This window comes from Pseudophryne corroboree, chromosome 6, assembly GCF_028390025.1.
Source record: "Pseudophryne corroboree isolate aPseCor3 chromosome 6, aPseCor3.hap2, whole genome shotgun sequence".
Taxonomy (NCBI): Eukaryota; Metazoa; Chordata; class Amphibia; order Anura; family Myobatrachidae; genus Pseudophryne; species Pseudophryne corroboree.
Genome location: NC_086449.1, coordinates 71,871,382 through 71,896,227, shown reverse-complemented (window position 1 = coordinate 71,896,227; position 24,846 = coordinate 71,871,382). Strand labels below are relative to the sequence as shown.

General features: G+C 47.5%; 1 protein-coding gene across 1 annotated transcript in view; it reads left to right on the top strand.

Moving 5' to 3' along the window:
* The window catches only part of YJU2B (YJU2 splicing factor homolog B), a 28,532-nt gene extending 7,345 nt beyond the window's left edge, over positions 1-21,187 (top strand). Inside the window, exons 3-9 of the mRNA XM_063930175.1 lie at positions 10,747-10,829; positions 11,922-11,977; positions 12,059-12,119; positions 19,894-20,036; positions 20,141-20,313; positions 20,419-20,557; positions 20,651-21,187. Coding sequence (XP_063786245.1) covers positions 10,747-10,829; positions 11,922-11,977; positions 12,059-12,119; positions 19,894-20,036; positions 20,141-20,313; positions 20,419-20,557; positions 20,651-21,078 — 1,083 coding nt within the window. The 3' untranslated portion in view covers positions 21,079-21,187. The remainder of the gene's footprint in view (positions 1-10,746; positions 10,830-11,921; positions 11,978-12,058; positions 12,120-19,893; positions 20,037-20,140; positions 20,314-20,418; positions 20,558-20,650) is intronic.
* Positions 21,188-24,846: the final 3,659 nt, after the last annotated feature.

Below are 24,846 nucleotides of genomic sequence, written 5' to 3'. Positions count from 1 at the left end.
GGAGAATATCGTCCATCTTTTGGTCTATGACCTCTACCGGATCCTCGGTGCTATTCGTGATGTACGTGCAACACTTCACGCCGTACTGTGTTGCCAATGTAACACAATATCCGCCTGTCACTGCTGTGAGGTAATTAAGAACCATTCTATGCTGTACCAGTTCTGTTTTATAAGCTTGGAGTTCTCTTCCAGTGTATCTAAACGTGTCATCATACATTTCAGTGATATTATCTAACAAATTGGCGAGTGCGGAAATGTATCTATAATTCATCACTCCTCGAGCGGTGCGAGTGAAATCTAACGCCACCAGAACCTGAATCCCGGTGGATTCATGGATCAGATCAGAGGCCGGATGCTCTAACCTTTCTGACAGTTGTCTTTTAACGAGGTGCTCGTAATGAGTGTGAGTATAAGGAGCTTGGGCACCACGGTGTATGTCTTTCATTTTATCATGTGTTACAGTCATCACTTCAGGCAATACTTTTCCAATATAACACAATCCTTCAGAGTTTGGGGCAAGCCACTTGTACGCCTTTCTCCCGCATATGAAATATGCATCATCGGGGAGAACATATGGGACGGAGTAGGACATTACCATATTACATACCTTCCAGGTAAAATCTCCTAGCCCTAATTCTTCCATCTGCTTAATGCACGTATCAGGTTGTACGATATGTGCACAGTATCCTGGTGATACTTCTCCAACTCTAGTAATCCTATTTCCTAAGGTATATCTATACCTGAAAGATTTTCCTCTACTGGCTATGTGGCGTACAAGCTCTGTATCTGTAGGCATTCTATCTGCTCTATGCGAGAAGGTCATGGTCAGGTTGCTCCATGACACTTCCCAATTTCCCGGCTGTCGGGGATTGGAGATGTTAAAACATAAGAGGGACCTATCCACATGGTATTGGTGGAGCTTCAAGCTAGGAGGGCTGGAGATGTTAAATCTCCTGTCCACCGGTCTCCCACCATTTAACTCAAGTACCTCCCCTATCGTTAAAGGAAATGGTACTAGCCCTGATTTGCTATGACCCTGAGGTACTTGAGAGCATACCCAACAATCTGTTTTGTTTAACACATTACCCACTAAGGAGTGATAGTCACTCAATGGATGCCGGTCCATATGGATATTAAAACTGGATTGGCATTTCTTTATGCACCCATCCTCAACCAAATTGTCACAGAGCCTACAGATACAGTTTTCTTCAGCTAACAATCCATCACAATTTCTTCTATCGGATCGTTTTCTGATACTCGCCTTTGCTTGTTGGTTAGGTTGATCTTGGAAAACTACGCCTCCATCATCATAATCGGAACCCATTCCAGAACCTCTCTCGACCTCCGTGGTACTCTCGCCGGAACAGACTGCTCTAGTCAACATCATGGTTAACAGGAAAATCCGGATCACAGTCTCTTGGGGCAAGTCCATCTTTGAGGAGGAAATGGAGAAGAATGAGAAGGGGGAAAAAGAAATTTCAAGGGAGAGGGGATGGGAAGTGGAGAAAAACAATAAAAGGGATTGGGGAGTCGACAACTGCTTTCGGTCTTCAAGGCTCAGGTGCCGCCTCAGTCCTCCTGGAACAGACACTCCAGTGATACAACCTCTACCGTCTGTTCCTTATCACGGGACTTCTCTGGATCAGCAACCTTTTTGCAGTGGGATGAATGGACCCAAGTCTCTCTCTCAGCAACCTTCAATGCTGTGGTGCTAGTCAATAAGACCTGGTATGGTCCTTCCCATCTATCAATAAGACAACCTGAGCGTAGAAAATTTCGTATCATTACATAATCCCCAGGTTCAATGTCATGACAATTACTATCAGGTAGATCAGGAATCACCAACTTCAGATTTTCATTTTGGTTCCTCAACTGTTTACTCATGTTAATTAAGTACTTTACAGTTACTTCATTGTTACATTTCAAATCATCCTGAGGGTTAATCATGACATGCGGTTGTCGACCAAACAAGATTTCAAAAGGGGACAGATTAAGAGGGGACCTGGGAGTGGTTCTGATGCTATACAAAACAATGGGTAAAGCTTCTGGCCACGTCAATCCTGTCTCTGCCATTACTTTACTCAATTTATTTTTAATCGTGCTGTTCACTCTTTCGACCTTCGCACTCGCCTGTGGACGGTACGGAGTGTGCAGCTTGCTATCAATTCCCATCAATTTACACATTCCTTGAAAGACATCACCTGTAAAATGGGTACCCCTATCACTTTCGATTATTCTAGGGATACCATATCTACATACAAATTCCTGCACAATTTTCTTAGCTGTAAACATAGCGGTATTTGTAGCCGCTGGAAATGCTTCGACCCAATTCGAGAAAACATCTATACAAACAAGTACATATTTCAAATTCCGACATGGGGGTAATTGAATGAAGTCAATTTGTATTACCTGAAAAGGGCCGCCGGCAGGTGGGATATGGGATGGTTCTGTAGGTATTGCCTTTCCAATATTCTTTCTCAGACAGGTAAGGCATGACATTGCTCTTTTACTCGCATGAGAGGAGAATCCTGGGGCGCACCAGTATGCTCTTACCAATTTGCACATCCCCTCCTTGCCTAGATGAGTCAGCCCGTGAGCTGCTTCAGCCAGACATGGAAGATATGTCCTGGGGGCCACTGGTTTACCATGTCCATCCGTCCAGAGCCCTGAGGACTCCTGGCCATATCCCTTTGCCTTCCAGACTGCTCTTTCCTGTGCGGAACACAAATTCTGCATTTCACACAACTTCTGTGTGTTGATGGTATTGAATACCATCAGTTGTGTGGTGTCTGTCGGTATGGGGGTAGCAGCTGCTAACTTAGCAGCTTCGTCTGCTCGGCTGTTACCAAGTGATACTGGGTCTTGACTATATGTGTGTGCTTTACATTTGATAACAGCCACTCTGTCGGGTTCCTGTATCGCTGTTAGAAGCCTTTTTATGTGAGCTGCATGCGCTATCGGTGTACCAGCTGCCGTCATGAAATTTCTGAGGCGCCATAGGGCTCCGAAATCATGGACTACCCCGAATGCGTATCTAGAATCGGTGTAGATATTGGCTGACTTACCCATAGCCAATTCACATGCTCTGGTTAGGGCGACCAGTTCGGCAACCTGGGCTGAGTGAGGTGGGCCTAGCGGTTCCGCTTCTATGGTGTCTTGGTCATCTACGACTGCGTATCCAGTACACAAGTCTCCCGAGTCTGACTGTCTGTGACAACTACCGTCCGTGTAGAACGTGAGTTCTGCATCTTCCAGTGGATTGTCACTGATGTCAGGCCTTGCGGTAAAATTTTGGGTCAAATATTCCATACAATCATGTGTATCTTCCTTTGTATTAAATCCTCCTTCCCCAGCACTCTCACCTTCCACCCTTTGTGCCTGACCAGACACACCTGGGAGATATGTTGCAGGATTTAATGCACTGCATCTCCTTATGGTGATGTTTACTGGGGCCATTAGCGCCAATTCCCATCTTGTAAACCTCGCTGATGAGACGTGTCTGGTTTGGGCAGAATTCAATAAGGCTGACGCTGCATGTGGTGTATGGATTGTGAGGTTGTGGCCTAGCACAACATCTTCGCTTTTTGTTACTAGCAATGCTATTGCAGCAACGCTTCGCAAGCATGTGGGGAGGGATCGCGCTACCGTGTCTAGCTGAGCGCTGTAGTATGCAACTGGCCTGCTGGCATCACCGTGTTTTTGGGTTAGTACACCTGCTGCGCAACCAGCACTTTCTGTTCCGTATAGTTCAAAGGGTTTCCCATAGTCTGGCATACCTAGTGCTGGCGCCTGCGTTAGGCACTGTTTGAGTCTCTCAAATGCTGTTTCGGATTCGTCGGTATGCGAAATCCTATCAGGTTTGTTTGAGGAGACCATTTCCTGCAAAGGTAGCGCCAATATGGAAAACCCTGGGATCCAATTACGGCAATACCCACACATTCCTAAAAACGTTCTGATCTGTTGCTGGGTTTGTGGCAGTGTCATGTCTCTAATTGCTTGGATTCTATCAGCGGTCAGGTGTCTCAGTCCTTGTGTTAGACAGTGTCCCAAATATTTTACCTTAGTTTGGCATAATTGCAACTTGTCTTTGGAAACCTTGTGTCCTGTGTCTGAAAGATGAAACAGGAGCTGTTTCGTATCCTTCAGGGATGCTTCCAATGAATCAGAACACAGTAGTAAATCATCCACATACTGTATCAATACTGATCCACTCTCTGGTTGGAAAGACTGTAAACAATCATGCAAAGCCTGAGAAAATATACTTGGACTATCTATGAAACCTTGGGGTAATCGAGTCCACGTGTATTGGACTCCTCTGTATGTGAATGCAAACAAATATTGGCTGTCAGGGTGCAGAGGTACCGAAAAGAAAGCGGAGCAGAGGTCAATAACAGTGAAAAATTTCGCAGTGGGAGGAATTTGCATTAGGATGACAGCTGGATTTGGCACTACGGGGAACTGACTCTCAACTATTTTGTTAATCCCCCTTAGATCCTGCACTAGCCGGTAACCCCTCCCCCCACTCTTTTTCACAGGGAAGATGGGACTATTGGCAGCGCTGGACGTTCTTACCAGAATGCCCTGTTGTAGCAAGCGCTCTATTACTGGGTAAACTCCTAACTCCACCTCTGGCTTCAGAGGATACTGTGGGATTTTTGGAGCTATCCTACCATCTTTTACTTGTACAACTACTGGAGCTACGTTTGCCATTAATCCAGTGTCCTGTCCGTCTTTTGTCCAAAGTGACTCTGGTATTTGAGATGTCATCTCTTCTACTTGGGAGGGAGTCCTATTTGTCATAGTGGTATGTGACATTAATTTTGACGGGGAGTCTAACATGTCTCGTACTTCCTGAGCGTGATTCTCAGGTATGTCCAAGAATACACCTTCAGGAGTACAATAAATGACGCACCCCATTTTACACAGTAAGTCTCTTCCCAGGAGATTGGTCGGTGCCGATGCAGCCAGCAAAAAGGAATGCTTGGTATGTAAAGGCCCTATTGTAATCTCGGCTGGTTTGCTAACAGGGTAGTGCTGGACTACTCCTGTTACTCCCATGGCTGGAATTGTCCTACCAGTGGTTCTCATGCCCACTGTCGAATTTATCACTGACTTGGCCGCCCCTGTGTCTACAAGAAAGTTTAAAGTTTTACCAGCTACATTGATTGCAATCTCTGGTTCACTTCCAAGACTGGCAATCAATTTAACTGGCTGCAGATTACAGGTATGGCCACACCCCTATTGGGTATGCTGACCTCCCTGAATCCCGTTGGCAGCAACTACTTGTGAGGGAGTTAGCTGGGAACTACCAGAGGCATGCCAATCTCTGTTCGGGGGGTATCTTTTTGTTTCCCCTGTAAGTGGCTCAAAACTCCGCCTCTTTGGACCCTGCTCCCAATGTCTTGTGTTGTGTCGTTGTCTAGGGGGTTGAAAAGATCTTTGTACACTCTTTATTCTACAGTCTCGTGCATAGTGTCCCTGTCTGTTACAGGAATAACAAGTTATTTCAGTTGACTTACTTACAGGATTCGATGGTACATACGCAGGCTGCTTTGTGGTCAGCGCCTGTATACTTACTGACATTAACTTATCACTTTGCGATTCTCTGTGCCTGGTGATGTTTCTGTCGTGATCAATAGCAGCCTCTCTCAAAGTGGACACTGACAGACCTCGCCAACATGGTTGCGTGGTCTGTACCCTAGCCTTTAATGTTTCCTTTAAGCCATCCATCAGTACAGATACTGCTACTTCTTGATGGTTTGGGTTGGTCCTAATGTCTTCTATACCAGTGTATTTTTCCATTTCTAATAGTGCCCGGTGAAAATATTCTGCTGCCGTTTCGGACTCTTTTTGTCTAATGGAGAATATTTTGTTCCATTTAACAACGGCTGGGAAATACTCCTTTAACTGTAAATTTATCCTTTTTACGTTATCTTTGTTGTACACATCTGAAAGCGGTACATCTTTATCTAGTCCACAATCAGCCAAGAATTGAACTGAGTCGACATTTGAAGGTAAACAAGCTCTTAGCAGTATCTGCCAATCTTTGTTGTTGGGCTCTACAGTGTTCCCTAGATCCCTGATGTATTTTTGGCTAGCAACTAAGTCTTTTCTGGGGTCAGGAAATTCGGACACTATGGTTCTTAATTCCATTCGGGAAAATGGTGTGTACATGGCAATGTTCCTTATGGGAGTGGCTCCTGATACATCTGTTTTCCCATTGGGAACTGCTATTACTCTAACAGGGTTAACTCTAACAACCTCATTCTGTGTAGATTCTACAACTTGTGGTGAAATTGTTTCGGTATAATGCATGGTGCCGTACTTACCCGTTGACACGACCTCACCTATCCCTCCGCTAGGGGCCTTCACTAATCTCGTGAGTGGTGCAGTTCCTACTGTGGTTTCTGATATGGTGGCCGCTAGAGAGAGAGCTGAAATTGTTGCCGAATCGTCTTCTTGATCACACTCCTGAGGAAAGTATAGAACAGGGTACAACTTGCACGGGTCAATAATTGCATGGGTTACTTGGTTAACATCATTAACATTTACAGGGTTGCTAAGAGTTTGTGTTTTACACCCCAGTGCGTTTTTCTCCGCAATCAACTTCTCTCCTGCAATGTATGGTGGAGGCGGGGCTGTGGCTATCAGTTTCCTGACTGCCCCAGATCCCGCCGCCAGAGCCAAACCTCTCTGTATCTCACCTTCCTGTTGCCATAACTGTAAATAATCATGATGCTGGATTCGTCTCTTTGTTGATTTTATGAGACATATCCTCCTCCTTAAATTTTGTAACACTTCTGGACTGAAGCTACCTATTCTTGGGAATTTCTCCCTGTCTTGTACAGTCATTCTCTCCCATTCATCACATAAAACCTCTGTGTGACTTCCGTATTTCTCACACATGATGTACCTTGCCGACCCGACTGGTCGGTTCTCTGAATCAACCCGAACCGAGGTTGATCGCCCCCTACCTGAACAACTGGCCCCCATAATCTGCAGGTGTTGCTTACTACTCCTTTGATCTTTATATCACGGTCTTCAGCGAACCCTTACAGCAAACCAAATTATTCAAAATAGGCCGGCGGTGGCGGTTTACCGAGTACCCCACTCACTCGCCCACCTCGACCAATACGACCTGATCACACCGATATGGTGCTGGCGTACTCGATACAGGGCCCTACCAAAAACCTTCTGTTTACTGGAACATATGAGGGTTACCCGCAGGACACTTACTCTTTCCAGTAAAGGTGGGGTTGCTAGATAGTTCCTGAGTGACCAGCGAACTTCCCTTTAAAAATAAAAAATTACACAAATCACGTCAGAATGTACAACTAGCGTTTATGACTTTTGTACGTAAAATGATACTAGTCAGGTTTACTAATGCACACAATGACGTGCGGTACAATCGTTCAGTACATAAGCACTACCTGTTATGTACTGAGAGATCAGTGGAATCGAAAATTTCGGCTGCGAATTCCTTCAGCCAGAGCTTATACGGCCTATATGGGTTCTGCACCAACCCCCGGGGTTGTGCCTCTTACCTTTATAGCGGACTTCTTTGTCTCCTTATGACCTCCTGGTCTTGTCTGTACGACCTCCTGGTCTGACCTCCTGGTCTTGTTCTATACTGGTCCGCTATACTCTAATGCTCAAATATTATGTTTAACCAAGGATGCCTCCCTAGCCACCGTATATGTCACTTACACGTATGTCCCTTACGAGTACCCGATTTCTTTTTGGTTCAACCTCTTATGTGATAAAAACACACTCACTCAACACATGTACACTTTCGTTTCTATATCTATTTCTGCGCAGAAATTTTCTTTAGCCCAGCTGTGTTACCAATTAGGAGCAGGATCTGTTAAACTAAATTTCAGATTTTCCAAAAATAGACTTGCGTTATTTATCGCCTCTTGCGCTATTTACCGCTTAGCGCTAACTATCGCCTTTGCGTTAATTTATCGCTTTGCGCTAAAATTTCAACTTTTCGTGATTTGAGCTACGTGGGCGTAACCGGACGCTCCGTTGCGTAATGTACGCTGCGTGCGTCGGCCTTTGGATTGCGTACGCTAGTCTTTGTTAGAGACACGTGTACGCAATGCAAAGATCCACCGTAACACAATATACTTTTATCAATGTAGACGATCCCTGATCATCTACCGCGTACCCCACTGGCTTTGCCTTATCTCCCAGGCAAACCTGTGTGTTTCTCTACACTTTTAACTATTACCTCTATTCTTAAACTATAAAATAACAGCAAGTCTCTTTTAGCACTTTTCTATCAACTATAAAATTGGCAAACAGGATAGTGCTATACGAAAATGAAAAAGAAATGCAGATATGTATGCGTGCGTGTGTACGCAAGACAGAAGACAAATAAACAGTTTTAAAAGACACAAGCGTTTTGTTCTTACCTCCGGTTCCCGGATTCCTTCAGCACTCTTTATCTAAGCGAAGCAGACGCTTATCCCGTCAGCACTGCGAGACAACCTCCCACCCTTTGCTGGGGGATAATGTCTGCTGATCTACCTAGTGCAGATATGTGAAGGACAGGACGAGCCGCCAATTGATAAAGCTGAATCTATTTATCGTATAAATTACCCTTTAAGAGGTCTAAGAACACTGTACGCTGACTACGTAAGAAGTACCGTAAGGGTACGCTACTTGCGTAACGATCGCTCAGCCATAGGCGAGACACTCAAGCGTCGCGTTCGCTCACGGCCCAGAGATCACAGACTGGCACACTATTGGCTACAGACAAACGAAATGATTCGCTATGGCGTAGCGGACGCTCGTGACCACGAGGAGATCACCAGCGGCGCAGACGCTCACAACGCTATACCTTGATATCTATACCTTTAACAATGAGATACACAGTATACCTTAGTGTAGAGACAATGTGTAAGTGCAACCTGGTGTAACCTGATTAACTACAAAGCTGCTTGAGCGTCACCGACGCTCTGTGAACACTTAACACTATGAGAAAATACACAGATACTTGTTTAGGGTCCAAAGCCTATTAAATGTATTATAACTAATATAAAAAGGAATCACAATACAAATGATACACTACAATATAACAGAGACTTCCTAACCAAATAACTACACTATGAATACAAAACAATTCAAGATACTTTAAGGAAAATATGAGAGAAAGAGTAGAGAGAGAGAGAGAGAGATGAGAGATGAGATGAGAGAAATGGCTCACAGTAAGACAATATGATCACGGAGAGAAACTTACGCACAAGGGTAACGATCGCAAGCGCTTCTGGACATCCAGCTTCCCGATTATCAGCAATGAGAACCGTTTGATGAGAAGTGAACGCTGGATGCCAAAGACCCGTCTTTTATGCTCCACACACAATGCAATCCAATGGTCCCTACAATCTTATCGTCCATTGGACACAGGAATTCGGCTTCGCATTATAACAAAAGGTCATAGGGTGATTCATACAGGTGGGCTGTGACGATTTCAAACAGCTCAGGTGGGTGGGAAACTGGGTTTCCCGCCGCATACCTGAGTAAGAGTAAATAATAGTAATGGACATAAACTCCTTATGTCCATAACTATTCGCACGAGCGATTAATACGCTCCAAACCAACACCGGAATATTGCTATTTAAATACTCTTCCGATGGGTACCAAACACTACTGTATGACTCCTGTTAGACCCTTCCTACAATACAAAGAGGGATTCCTCCGTTCAGGGACATTCTATATTAACCAAACTTTCAGAATCTATCAAAGGGACCATGATCTATAAACTACGTTAATTGTGGAAATATGTAACGATTGGGTCGCACGCTACGACTACATACTCCTTACCGTAAATACGCATACCGATGCGAGCGGGTGCACGCATCAGCGGGTATGCGCTATCACGGGAAAGCGCACGCATGCGCAGCGCGGACCAGTGTGAGGTGCAAATATGGCAGTGTGCATAGAGATATTTTTCTGACTTTGACACTGGATAAACTATTATAGGCTATATAGAGACCTTGTTCTGGATAAACTATTATAGGCTATATAGAGACCTTGTTCTGGATAAACTATTATAGGCTATATAGAGACCTTGTTCTGGATAAACTATTATAGGCTATGTAGAGACCTTGTTCTGGATAAACTATTATAGGCTATGTAGAGACCTTGTTCTGGATAAACTATTATAGGCTATGTAAAGACCTTGTTCTGGATAAACTATTACATTCTTCAGGTTGTTCTGGATCGGATACTATAGTCTATATACGTAGAGGCACTGACCTGGATAGATTATTACAGTGTACAAATAGGTAATTCCAGATAGTCAGAGACTGGTTCTAGAGGCTCCATCATTTTATGGTGTATATTCATGAGAGTTTCTCTTTTATTTTATATGTATTATTAAAACGTATACAATGCTTTTTAAGGAAACACCTGTTTTTTAGTTTCTTTATTAGCGCTGTTTTTATGTTTTTCACATGTTGTTTTTGCAGGTAATTCCAGATAGACTATTACAGATCTGCTGTTATTTATAGACTATTATAACTTGTAGCTATACTTCTCATTATTTGCGGTGATGTATCTGTATAATTCTCTTGGTTTGATGTGAGCATTTATCAGACATGCTGCTGAGTTGTGTGTGAGTGTAATACATGGAGAGACGTATTCTGTGTTGTGTGTTTCTGTATGTACATGTAAGTTATTACAAATGTAACCTTTGTTATTCCCATATAACGTATACACGTCCTCTTCTACCCCTCCCAGCATGGTTCTCTCAACCGCTACAGGAACAGCCACCCGCTGCGGGAACGGGCACGGAAGCTGTCCCAGGGCATCCTCATCATCAGGTAACTGTGACTGCAGGGGAACCAGTGGGGTGACAGCTACACATACTGGAGCCACAATACAGTATAGACCCCCTACTGTGTTAGTGGGTCAGTGCGTGGGTAGCGGTATTGGGGTAAATGTGGGAGTGGCCTCCTGTGTTAGTGGATCAGTGCGTGGGTAGTGGTATTGGGGTAAATGTGGGAGTGGCCTCCTGTGTTAGTGGGTCAGTGCGTGGGTAGCGGTATTGGGGTAAATGTGGGAGTGGCCTCCTGTGTTAGTGGATCAGTGCGTGGGTAGTGGTATTGGGGTAAATGTGTGAGTGGCCCCCTGTGTTAGTGGGTCAGTGCGTGGGTAGCGGGATTGGGGTAAATGTGGGAGTGGCCCCCTGTGTTAGTGGGTCAGTGTGTGGGTAGCGTGATTGGGGTAAATGTGGGAGTGGCCTTCTGTGTTTGTGGGTCAGTGCGTGGGTAGCGGGATTGGGGTAAATGTGGGAGTGGCCTCCTGTGTTAGTGGGTTAGTGCGTGGGTAACGGGATTGCGGTAAATGTGGGAGTGGCCTCCTGTGTTAGTGGGTCAGTGCGTGGGTAGCGGGATTGGGGTAAATGTGGGAGTGGCCCCCTGTGTTAGTGGGTAGCGGGATTGGGGTAAATGTGGGAGTGGCCTCCTGTGTTAGTGGGTCAATGCGTGGGTAGCGGGATTGGGGTAAATGTGGGAGTGGCCTCCTTTGTTAGTGGGTCAGTGCGTGGGTAGCGGGATTGGGGTAAATGTGGGAGTGGCCTCCTGTGTTAGTGGATCAGTGCGTGGGTAGCGGGATTGGGGTAAATGTGGGAGTGGCCTCCTGTGTTAGTGGATCAGTGCGTGGGTAGCGGGATTGGGGTATGTGTGGGAGTGGCCTCCTGTGTTAGTGGATCAGTGCGTGGGTAGCGGGATTGGGGTAAATGTGGGACTGGCCTCCTGTGTTAGTGGATCAGTGCGTGGGTAGCGGTATTGGGGTAAATGTGGGACTGGCCTCCTGTGTTAGTGGGTCAGTGCGTGTAAGGACGATGCCGGGGAACGTGGTACGGAGGTGATCTGTTTGCACCACCACAGTGACAGGTTCTTTGCACTCCCCAGGTTTGAGATGCCGTATAACATCTGGTGCGATGGCTGCAAGAATCACATTGGGATGGGTAAGACCCTGACCCTGCTGCCTACAGTTCCTGACTCCCGATTACTGTCCAGTCTAATCTTCCTCTTCATGTCTGTTTCAGGTGTGCGTTATAATGCAGAGAAAAAGAAAGTGGGCAATTACTATACGACTCCTATATACAGGTAAGATCATAATGCTACCTGTGTATTCTGTATAGTACGTACCAGTTTCTGAGCTGCTTATACTGTACATTGAGTTTCCAGCTGCCAGAAATGTTTAAATTGAACCTACAAGAGACTCAGCCATTTTTATTGTGCTGCATCCGTATGTGTTTTTTTTGTGTGTAATTCCCCTCCTTCCTTGGGGGACACTGGGGGGGGGGGGGGGTTAGTATGGTGGTTGCAGCCTGGACATTTTAATATCTGGAGTTTACTCTGGCTCCTCCCCTCTATGCTCCGATTGGCTGCTTCTCAAGTTAGTATTTTATGAATGTCAGATGGAGCCAGGCATTCTTTCTAGGGATGCCTAGCTATATGCACAAAGTATTTTTTTTACTTTCCCGCTGCTTCTGTTTTTTACGGCATCGGTGTCCTTCAGCAGCCACTAGGCACACATGGAGCGGGTCGAGCAGATGAAGCGTGTGTATTCACACGCGTCGGCAGCTCGCTCCCATTTTGGGATCCTCTCTGCAGAGCCTCTGCTTATATTGGGCATCTGCAAACTTATGGCCGCTCACTGAAGACAACGGTGATAAGTGGGGAGGTGATGGCTTCTTCCATAGTAGTCCTCTTTCCTCAGTGGGGCAGGTGCAGGGCTCCGAGTGCTGGGTAACAGGGGAAGTTTTTACCATTAAAGGATTCGCCTTAGACACTGGCGCTGACAATTACTCAGCACTTTGCTGAGTGCTGGCTCCTTTGGCTTCTTCATTTATACCCTGAGGAGGGCTAAGGTGATTTTCTCTTTGTGTATCTCTGAATATATCAGAAGGGTTACAGTCACTGGATGTGTTCTGCGACTCTGTCAGCCATTGGGCAGTTCACATCCTCTCTTGGACTGCTACTAAAATCTCAGTTTTACTTTTTCCGTAGTTTCTTAATGTCTGAGAAGGGTCCATCCTGATAAGGAGGTGGGTGAAGGTATCTGTCTATGCTAGGATTCAGGTTCTGACCCAAGTGCCATCTGTGCTATATGAAAAGTAGAGGGCCAGAGTCCTCTCCCATGGACCCTGTGAAGCCTACTTGGGCTAGAGCTCTCACCTAGATGGTGTCTGAGCTCTCTAAGACATTTGTTCAAGGGAACAGAGCAGAGATCTCGCTCCCGCTGCCCCTTTTACAGATACCAAACAATTCTCTTCCAGAACCAGGGTCCCAGCATACCATCCCAACCGTCACTGCGGAGCCGACCTGGACAAAGAGCTGACCGCCTCTGTGCAAGGCTTGGCCTAGGTGGTCATCCCTTCCCCCCAAGTCTCGGAAGAGATTGCTCTTCCAGCAGTTCCTCCATATTGGGATTTTATATTTTTATGTTCAATGTTTTTGATTCTTCTCATGGACATTTCAGTTGTGTCTTGCGGATCACTTATATACATATGTAGTTTCTATTGTATGTGTTGCTGATGTATTAAAGGAAATTTCTCTTACGTCCTAGAGGATGCTGGGGACTCCAAAAGGACCATGGGGTATAGACAGGATCCGCAGGAGCTTGGGCACACTGAAAAGACTTAAGACTGGGTGTGAACTGGCCCCTCCCTCTATGCCCCTCCTCCAGACCTCATTTAGATTCTGTGCCCAGGAGAGACTGGACACACACTAGGGAAGCTCTACTGAGTTTCTCTGGAAAATACTTTTTGTTAGGTTTTTTATTTTCAGGGAGACCTGCTGGCTACAGGCTCCCTGCAGCGTGGGAGTGAGGGGAGAGAAGCAGACCTACTTCTTCTTAGTTAAGGGCTCTGCTTCTCGGCTACTGGACACCATTAGCTCCAGAGGGTTCGATCACTTGGTGCGCCTAGCTGCTTGTTCCCGGAGCCACGCCGTCACCCCCTCACAGAAGCTAGAAGAAAGAAGTCGGGTGAGTATGAGAAGATCAGAAGACTTCAGGACGGCAGAAGACTTCGGTGACCAGGTACAGCGCAGCGGTGACGCTGCGCTCCATGCTCCCACACACATCACTGACGGCACTCACAGGGTGCAGGGCGCTGTGGGGGGGCGCCCTGGGCAGCAGGTCACTGGGGTACGGATAGCCGGCAGAAGCATTGTCGGTGCCTCGGCACCGTTCCTCGGCCCCCGCCGGCATTTTCAAATTGGGCGCGCTGAAGCCCGCCGGGAAGGGGCGGAGCTTAGCGTGCGGCTCACGGCGCCATCTTCTCTCTCCTCCACGCGGCTGAAGGAGACGCTGGGCGGACCTCCGATCACTCCTCGCAAGTAAGTGGTGCATTATTTTATTTTTAAGCAGCGCTGGTCATATATATCCCCTATAGGGATATATAGGCGCTGGGGTGTGAGCTGGCATACTCCCTCTGGGTCTCTCTCTCTCTGGGCTTCACTGTAGGCCTGTCCCCTAGCTGAGACGTTCTGAGTGTGAGTCGCTGTGTCAATTGGACGTGTCGACATGTCTGAGGCTGAATGTGATTCACCGGAGGAGGTTGTGGGGGGTGCAGTTGTGGGTCTGGATTTGGGTCTGTGATTTACTCACGTTATTAAGTACAATCAATACGAATGTAGCTTCTTTATCAAAGAGGTTAGATAAGTCTGAGTCACAGACGCAGGTGTGGAAAAAGTCCATAGAGGAGGCTTTGTCTCAGGTACAGACCCCATCGGGCTCGCAAAAGTGGCCGTTTACTCAAGTGGTAGATACTGATACCGACACGGACTCTGATTCTGAGGTCGATTTTTCTGAGGCGGCTTTGCATCCGCGTTTAGTAAAGAGTATTCAGTACATGATTGTGGCTATAAAGGATGTTTTACACATTTCTGATGAACCTGCGGTGCAGGAAACAAGGATTTGTTTGTTCAAAGGGAAAAAACCTGAAGTGAAATCTCCCCCCTCTCATGAAATGAATACTTTTTGTGAAAATGCTTGGGAGTCGCCGAATAAGAGGTGGTAGATTCCCAAGAGGATTTACATGGCATATCCTTTCCCCTCTGATGACAGGGAAAAATGGGAGTCGTCTCCGAATATTGACAAAGCTCTATCTCGTTTGTCTAAGAAGGTGGCGCTTCCGTCTCCGGACACGGCAGCTCTCAAGGATCCAGCGGATCGCAAGCTGGAGACGTCCCTGAAGTCCATTTTCGCTAATACATGCATTGCTCAGACCTGCGGTGGCGTCGGTATGGGTGAGTAGTGCTATTGCTAATTGGGCTGAGAATTTAGCTGCTGATATGGATACCCTTGAAAAAGATAATGTTCTTCTGACTCTTGGTTATATCAAGGACGCTGCAGATTACCTGAAGGATGCGGCGAGGGATGTTTGTCTCTTGGGATCAAGAGCCAATGCCATGTCAATATCGGCAAGGAGGGCGTTGTGGATCCATCAATGGAATGCTGATGCCGACTCCAAGAGAGCTATGGAAGCTTTACCCTTCAAAGGTAATGTCTTGTTTGGGGACGGCTTGGCGGACCTGGTCTCTACCGCGACGGCGGGTAAGTCCTCTTTTCTTCCTTATGTTCCCACACAGCACAAAAAGGCACCGCATCAGCAGATGCAGTCCTTTCGTCCTAATAAATACAGGCGTGGAAAGGGTTCGTCCTTCCTCGCTTCAAAGGGTAAAGGAAGGGGTAGGAAGTCGCCTGCCGTGTCGGGCGCCCAGGACCAAAAGTCCTCCCCTGCCTCTACCAAGTCCACCGCATGACGTTGGGGCTTCCCTGGGGGAGTCCGGACCGGTGGGGAGCCGTCTCTGAGTCTTCAGTCAGGTCTGGATTCTTTCAGGCCTCGATCCTTGGGTCCTGGAGATTGTATCTCAGGGATACAAGCTGGAGTTTCGGGAGGTGCCCCCTCACCGGTTTTTTGTTTCGCCCTTACCAGCGTCTCTGCCGGACAGGGAGCTGGTGTTGGCAGCGATACAAAAATTGGGTCAACAGTAGGTCATTGTTCCAGTTCCTCCGTCACAACGGGGGGAGGGGTTCTACTCGAGCCTATTTGTGGTGCCGAAACCGGACGGTTCGGTCAGACCGATTCTGAATCTAAAATCCCTCAATCCATACTTGAAAGTTTTCAAGTTCAAGATGGAATCTCTTCGAGCTGTGATTTCCAGCCTAGAAGGGGGGATTGTATGGCGTCAGTCAACATAAAGGATGCCTACTTACACGTCCCGATATTTCCTTCGCATCAGGCCTTCCTCAGGTTTGCGATACAGGACTCTCATTACCAATTTCAGACGTTGCTGTTTGGCCTTTCCACGGCCCCGAGGGTTTTCACCAAGGTCATGGCAGAAATGATAGTTCTCCTTCGCAAGCAGGGGGTTTCAATTATCCCGTACTTGGACGATCTCCTGATAAAGGCGAGGTCCAAGGAAAGGTTGCTAAGGAGTATAGATTTGGTGCTGTCGGTGCTTCGACAGCACGGTTGGGTGCTAAATTTACCAAAGTCTCAGTTGATTCCGACCACCCGGCTGTCTTTTCTGGGCATGATTCTGGACACGGAGTTACAGAGAGTTTTCCACAAGAAAAGGCTCTAGAACTGCAGTTGGTCAGGGAACTTCTGAGGCCGAAGATTGTGTCCATCCATCAATGTACGCGCGTTCTGGGGAAGATGGTGGCGGCGTACGAAGCCATTCCGTTCGGCAGGTTTCATGCCCGGGTGTTTCAGTGGGACTTGCTGAGCAAATGGTCCGGGTCTCACCTGCACATGCACCGGAAGATAAGTCTATCTCCCAGGGCCAGAATTTCCCTCCTGTGGTGGCTACAAGGGTCTCACCTCCTAGAGGGACGCCGGTTCGGTATCTTGGATTGGGTACTTCTGACGACAGATGCGAGTCTCCGGGGCTGGGGTGCAGTCACCCAAGGCAGGAACTTCCAGGGGAGATGGTCGTTCCAGGAAGCGGGTCTCCACATAAATGTTCTCGAGTTAAAAGCCATCTACAACGGCCTGCTACAGGCAAGAAGCCTTCTTCAGGGTCGACCTGTCCTGGTACAGTCAGACAACATCACAGCGGTGGCACATATCAACCGTCAAGGCGGCACAAGGAGCAGAGCGGCAATGGCGGAGGCCACAAGAATCCTTCGCTGGGCGGAACAGCACCTGAGCGCCCTGTCAGCAGTCCTCCTTCAGGGAGTAGACAACTGGGAAGCAGACTTCCTCAGCAGACACGATCTCCATCCGGGAGAGTGGGCTCTTCATCAAGAAGTGTTTGCAGAAGTGACAAAGCTTTGGGGACTCCCTCTGATAGACATGATGGCGTCTCATCTCAACAAGAAGCTTCCGAGGTATTGTTCCAGGTCAAGGGACCCCCAAGCCAGTGCGGTCGATGCCCTGGTGTCTCCGTGGGTGTTCAAGTCGGTGTATGTGTTCCCTCCACTTCCTCTCATTCCAAAGGTACTGGGGATCATTCGGCGAGCAAAGGTTCAGGCGATTCTCGTAGTTCCAGATTGGCCAAGAAGGGCCTGGTATCCGGATCTTCAGGAATTACTAGTGGAAGATCCTTGGCCGCTTCCTCTAAGAGAGGACCTGTTGTTGCAGGGTCCATGCGTGTTTCCCGACTTACCGCGGCTGCGTTTGACAGCATGGAAGTTGAGCGCCAGATCTTAGCTCGTAAAGGTATTCCAGGAGAGGTCATACCTACTCTCCTCAAGGCTAGGAAGGAGGTTACGGCGAAGCATTATCACCGTATTTGGAAGAAGTATGTTTCCTGGTGTGAGTTTAAGAGGGCTCCTGCGGAAGAATTTAATTTGGGGCGTTTTCTCCACTTTTTGCAGGCTGGGGTGGATGCAGGCCTGAAGTTGGGCTCCATCAAGGTGCAGATTTCGGCATTGTCTATTTTCTTTCAAAGAGAATTGGCTGCCCTCCCAGAGGTTCAGACGTTTGTGAAAGGAGTTTTGCATATCAATCCTCCGTTTGTGCCTCCTGTGGCCCCATGGGATCTGGACGTGGTCTTACAGTTTCTCATGTCTTCCTGGTTTGAGCCTTTGCGTAAGGTTGAGTTGAAGTTTCTCACCTGGAAGGTAGTCATGTTGTTGGCGCTGGCTTCTGCCAGGCGGGTGTCTGAGTTGGCGGCCTTATCTCATAAAAGCCCGTACTTGGTCTTTCATTCGGATAGGGCAGAATTGAGGACTCGTCAACAATTTTTACCGAAGGTGGTCTCCTCGTTTCACATTAATCAACCTATTTTGGTACCGGTGGCCAGGGATGCTGGGGCAGTTCCAAGGTCTCTGGATGTAGTGAGGGCTTTGAAGATCTACGTCGCCCGTACGGCGGTTGCCAGGAAAACTGAGGCGCTGTTTGTCCTGTACGCTTCCAACAAGATTGGTCATCCTGCTTCAAAACAGACTATTGCACGCTGGATTTGTAGTACGATTCAGCAGGCTCATTCTTCGGCCGGATTACCGGTGCCGAAGTCGGTGAAAGCCCATTCTACCAGGAAGGTGGGCTCGTCTTGGGCGGCTGCCCGGGGCGTCTGGCTTTACAGCTCTGCCGAGCAGCTACTTGGTCGGGTTCAAACACTTTTGCCAAGTTCTGTAAGTTTGATACCCTGGCTGATGAGGACCTTGCGTTTGCTCAGTTGGTGCTGCAGAGTTGTCCGCACTCTCCCGCCCGGTCTGGAGCTTTGGTATAAACCCCATGGTCCTTTTGGAGTCCCCAGCATCCTCTAGGACGTATGAGAAAATAGGATTTTGGTACTTACCGGTAAATCCTTTTCTCCTAGTCCGTAGAGGATGCTGGGCACCCGTCCCAGTGCGGTCTATTTTCTTGCAGTGTTCTCTTGTGGGTTCGCTTAGTTTATACACGGGTTGTGTATTTCTGTTTTCAGCTTGTTGCTGTAGTTTTTTCATACTGTTATCTGGTTTCTTGTTACTCCGGTTGTACGGAACGGTATGGTTGTGGTGTGGGCCGGTATGTCTGTAGCCCTTAGTTTACACAAAAATCCTTTCCTTGAAATGTCTGTCTCTCCTGGGCACAGTTCCTATATCTGAGGTCTGGAGGAGGGGCATAGAGGGAGGGGCCAGTTCACACCCAGTCTTAAGTCTTTTCAGTGTGCCCAAGCTCCTGCGGATCCCGTCTATACCCCATGGTCCTTTTGGAGTCCCCAGCATCCTCTACGAACTAGGAGAAAAGGATTTACCGGTAAGTACCAAAATCCTATTATTTATGTTGCTTGTACAGGGAGTTCAAAAAGTCCATCTGCAGTGACTGTGAGCTAAGCAAGTTTCCCCCGCAGAGAATCTGTGCTAAGTAATATATAAAATAAAACAGTAATTGTTATGTACTCGTATACATTAAGTGATGTCCCTCTCTGGACTCCCACATCTGCAGAGGAGATCCACAGCCAGAGACAGCACTAGCTGCGGAGGAACTTTCTGAACTCCCTGTATAAGGGGAAATGTGCTATTTTTATTTATATCCTCAATCATGTTGTTTCTGTGTAATAAATAAATGGAATGCGGTTGTTGGTCCCCTGAGTGGCTGCCGCAGGTATAGTCTTTGTTTGGATAGCTTATACTGTCAGGGCATTTGAAGAAATAAGAGAACATTCTTATAAACCTAATATATAACCTGAAAGTGGAAAAGAACTCGTTATTTGTGTATTACAGCAGGTGTCAATCATATATATTCTATATTATAAATTGTATGTTTTGGCAGCTATGCATTAGAAATTGTTCTATACATGTTTTTTTATTCAGTTAGAATACCTCCAGATTGTGATTATATAGGATAAAATAAGTTTGTAAAAAAACTATTTGCTGCCTAATTTTTAAATAGGAATAAGATATATTAATCGTGGAGTAATCCCTGTGTCTCCCTAGGTTCCGGATGAAGTGTCACCTGTGCGTGAATTACATTGAGATGCAGACGGACCCGGCGTCGTGTGATTACGTGATTGTAAGTGGCGCACAGAGGAAGGAAGAGCGCTGGGACATGGAGGAAAATGAGCAAATACTTACAACGGGTCAGTCCTGGGGTGCTTGCCCCGCCCACTGTAGGGTGATAATCACAGAAGGAGGGTCAGTGGATGTTGTGTTGAGTTCCACAGTACCTTCTTGGCTTCCGCAGAGCACGAGGAGAAGCAGAAACTGGAGACGGATTCCATGTTTCGGCTGGAGCACGGAGTCAAAGATAAGGAGAAGCTCCAGAGGGCGGCGCCATCGCTGTCCGAGCTTCAGGAAACGCAGAGCGCCTGGAGGGACGACTTCGCCATCAACAGCCTCCTACGCAACAAGTTTAGGGTGAGCGGCTGGGTTATCTGTGGTTTATCTTTTCCCAGTCTCTCTGGCTCCCGTGGTGTAGTTTTTCTCTTTCTTTGTTGATTTTATCCCATTTTCCCACCACAGGAGGAGAAAAAGCAGATTCGGGAAGAGGAGGAGCGGGATCAAGCTCTGCTCAAGAAAACGTCTTTGGACATAAAACTTCTTCCGGAGACTGAAGAAGACAAGAGACTGGCAGCTCTGCTCAAATATCGCAGCCTGGGGTGTAAGCAGAAGAGGAGCACCGGGGATCGGAACACGGGGTATAGGAAGGAGACTATAGTGGTGGCTCATGTTCTGCTCTCTCTTCCCTTTACAGCCTATGACCAAAAGCAGCAGAAGAAACGTTCGGAGATTACCAGCCGCTCCTGGTTTTCCCCAGGAGGTGACAGCAAGCTACAAATAACTGGAAACTCCTTAAAGAAACTCATGATTCGGCCAAAGCCTCAAACAAGCCCCGGAACGTCTGCTCTTGCTCTTGGTGTTGTGCGGAGAGCATCAAAGGAGGAAAAAGACGAAGAGCGGACGGGAATCCAGCCTGACGGTGGAATACGGAGCGCAGAGGAGCCTGGAGGGGAGACCTGTCCAAGCAGAGATGGGCAGACACGGTCGGAGGGGATTGTTGATCTAAAGACTATTGGTAGCACAAACGCACCAACCTGTGAAGATGTCGCCCCCACAAACCTGGCCTCTACATCCTGCCTTGTGCCTGACTACTCCGACTCTAGTTCTGACGCAGACCTGTAGCACTGAGGGCCCTTTTACTCTGCCAACTATATACATGAACTTATGGGCGTTTATATTTTAAATAAATGTGACCCAGTGGAGAGCTGCCTATCTCCATATGTATATCAAACGTTCGCTACTCTCCATTTGTCGACACCATTCAGACTCCTCTCTGTTATTCCAAACAAAAACACAATCCGATTTAAAGGAGATTAATGCTATTTTTAATTTCTCTATCGTCCTAGTGGATGCTGGGGTTCCTGAAAGGACCATGGGGAATAGCGGCTCCGCAGGAGACAGGGCACAAAAAGTAAAGCTTTAGGATCAGGTGGTGTGCACTGGCTCCTCCCCCTATGACCCTCCTCCAAGCCTCAGTTAGATTTTTGTGCCCGGCCGAGAAGGGTGCAATCTAGGTGGCTCTCCTAAAGAGCTGCTTAGAAAAGTTTAGCTTAGGTTTTTTATTTTACAGTGAGTCCTGCTGGCAACAGGATCACTGCAACGAGGGACTTAGGGGAGAAGAAGTGAACTCACCTGCGTGCAGGATGGATTGGCTTCTTTGGCTACTGGACATTAGCTCCAGAGGGACGATCACAGGTACAGCCTGGATGGTCACCGGAGCCTCGCCGCCGGCCCCCTTGCAGATGCTGAAACGAGAAGAGGTCCAGAATCGGCGGCAGAAGACTCCTCAGTCTTCTTAAGGTAGCGCACAGCACTGCAGCTGTGCGCCATTTCCTCTCAGCACACTTCACACGGCAGTCACTGAGGGTGCAGGGCGCTGGGAGGGGGGCGCCCTGGGAGGCAAATGAAAACCTTTTTTGGCTAAAAATACCTCACATATAGCCTCCGGGGGCTATATGGAGATATTTAACCCCTGCCAGAATCCATTAAAGAGCGGGAGACGAGCCCGCCGAAAAAGGGGCGGGGCCTATCTCCTCAGCACACAGCGCCATTTTCCCCTCACAGAAAGGCTGGAGGGAAGGCTCCCAGGCTCTCCCCTGCACTGCACTACAGAAACAGGGTTAAAACAGAGAGGGGGGGCACTAATTTGGCGTTAGAAATATATAAAAGATGCTATAAGGGAAAACACTTATATAAGGTTGTCCCTATATAATTATAGCGTTTTTGGTGTGTGCTGGCAAACTCTCCCTCTGTCTCTCCAAAGGGCTAGTGGGTCCTGTCCTCTATCAGAGCATTCCCTGTGTGTGTGCTGTGTGTCGGTACGTGTGTGTCGACATGTATGAGGACGATGTTGGTGAGGAGGCGGAGCAATTGCCTGTAATGGTGATGTCACTCTCTAGGGAGTCGACACCGGAATGGATGGCTTATTTAGGGAATTACGTGATAATGTCAACACGCTGCAAGGTCGGTTGACGACATGAGACGGCCGACAAACAATTAGTACCGGTCCAGACGTCTCAGAAACACCGTCAGGGGTTTTAAAACGCCCGTTTACTTTAGTCGGTCGACACAGACACGGACACTGAATCCAGTGTCGACGGTGAATAAACAAACGTATTCCTTATTAGGGCCACACGTTAAGGGCAATGAAGGAGGTGTTACATATTTCTGATACTACAAGTACCACAAAAGAGGGTATTATGTGGGATGTGAAAAAACTACCGTAGTTTTTCCTGAATCAGATAAATTAAATGAAGTGTGTGATGATGCGTGGGTTCCCCCCGATAGAAAATTATGGGCGGTATACCCTTTCCCGCCAGAAGTTAGGGCGCGTTGGGAAACACCCCTTAGGGTGGATAAGGCGCTCACACGCTTATCAAAACAAGTGGCGGTACCGTCTATAGATAGGGCCGTCCTCAAGGAGCCAGCTGACAGGAGGCTGGAAAATATCATAAAAAGTATATACACACATACTGGTGTTATACTGCGACCAGCGATCGCCTCAGCCTGGATGTGCAGAGCTGGGGTGGCTTGGTCGGATTCCCTGACTAAAAATATTGATACCCTTGACAGGGACAGTATTTTATTGACTATAGAACATTTAAAGGATGCATTTTCTATATATGCGAGATGCACAGAGGGATATTTGCACTCTGGCATCAAGAGTAAGTGCGATGTCCATATCTGCCAGAAGATGTTTATGGACACGACAGTGGTCAGGTGATGCAGATTCCAAACGGCACAAAGGTGTATTGCCGTATAAAGGAAGAGGAGTTATTTGGGGTCGGTCCATCGGACCTGGTGGCCACGGCAACTGCTGGAAAATCCACCGTTTTTACCCTAAGTCACATCTCTGCAGAAAAAGACACCGTCTTTTCAGCCTCAGTCCTTTCGTCCCTATAAGAGTCATATCTGCCCAGGGATAGAGGAAAGGGAAGAAGACTGCAGCAGGCAGCCCATTCCCAGGAACAGAAGCGTTCCACCGCTTCTGCCAAGCTCTCAGCATGACGCTGGGACCGTACAGGACCCCTGGATCCTACATGTAGTATCCCAGGGGTACAGATTGGAATGTCGAGACGTTTCCCCTTCGCAGGCTCCTGAAGTCTGGTTTACCAAGGTCTCCCTCCGACAAGGAGGCAGTATGGGAAACAATTCACAAGCTGTATTCCCAGCAGGTGATAATCAAATTACCCCTCCTACAACAAGAAAAGGGGTATTATTCCACATTATATTGTGGTACTGAAGCCAGAAGGCTAGGTGAGACCTATTCTAAATCTAAAAAAATTTGAACACTTACAAAGGTTCAAATCAAGATGGAGTCACTCAGAGCAGTGATAACGAACCAGGAAGAAGGGGACTATATAGTGTCCCGAGACATCAGGGATGCTTACCTCCATGTCCAAAATTTGCCCTTCTCACTAAGGGTACCTCAGGTTCGTGGTACAGAACTGTCACTATCAGTTTCAGACGCTGCCGTTTGGATTGTCCACGGCACCCCGGGTCTTTACCAAGGTAATGGCCGAAATGATGATTCTTCTTCGAAGAAAAGGCGTCTTAATTATCCCTTACTTGGACGATCTCCTGATAAGGGCAAAGTCCAGGGAACAGTTGGAGGTCGGAGTAGCACTATCTCGGATACTGCTACAACAGCACGGGTGGATTCTAAATACTCCAAAATCGCAGCTGATCCCGACGACAAGTCTGCTGTGCCTAGGGATGATTCTGGACACAGTCCAGAAAAAGGTGTTTCTCCCGGAAGAGAAAGCCAGGGAGTTATCCGAGCTAGTCAGGAACCTCCTAAAATCAGTGCATCATTGCACAAGGGTCCTGGTAAAGATGGTGACTTCCTACGAAGCAATTCCATTCGGCAGATTTCACGCAAGAATTTTTCAGTGGGATCTGCTGGACAAATGGTCCGGATCGCATCTTCAGATGCATCAGCGGAAAACCCTATATCCAAGGACAAGGGTGTCTCTCCTGTGGTGGTTACAGAGTGCTCATCTTCTAGAGGGCCGCAGATTCGGCATTCAGGATTGGATGCTGGTGACCACGGAGGCCAGCCCGAGAGGCTGGGGAGCAGTCACACAAGGAAAAAATTTCCAGGGAGTGTGATCAAGTCTGGAGACTTTTCTCCACATAAATATACTGGAGCTAAGGGTAAATTTATAATGCTCTAAGCTTAGCAAGACCTCTGCTTCAAGGTCAGCCGGTATTGATCCAGTGGGAAAAACATCACGGCAGTCGCCCACGTAAATAGACAGGGCGACACAAGAAGCAGGAGGGCAATGGCAAAAACTGCAAGGACTTTTCGCTGGGCGGAAAATCATGTGATAGCACTGTCAGCAGTGTTTCATTCCGGGAATGGAAACTGGGAAGCAGACTTCCTCAGCA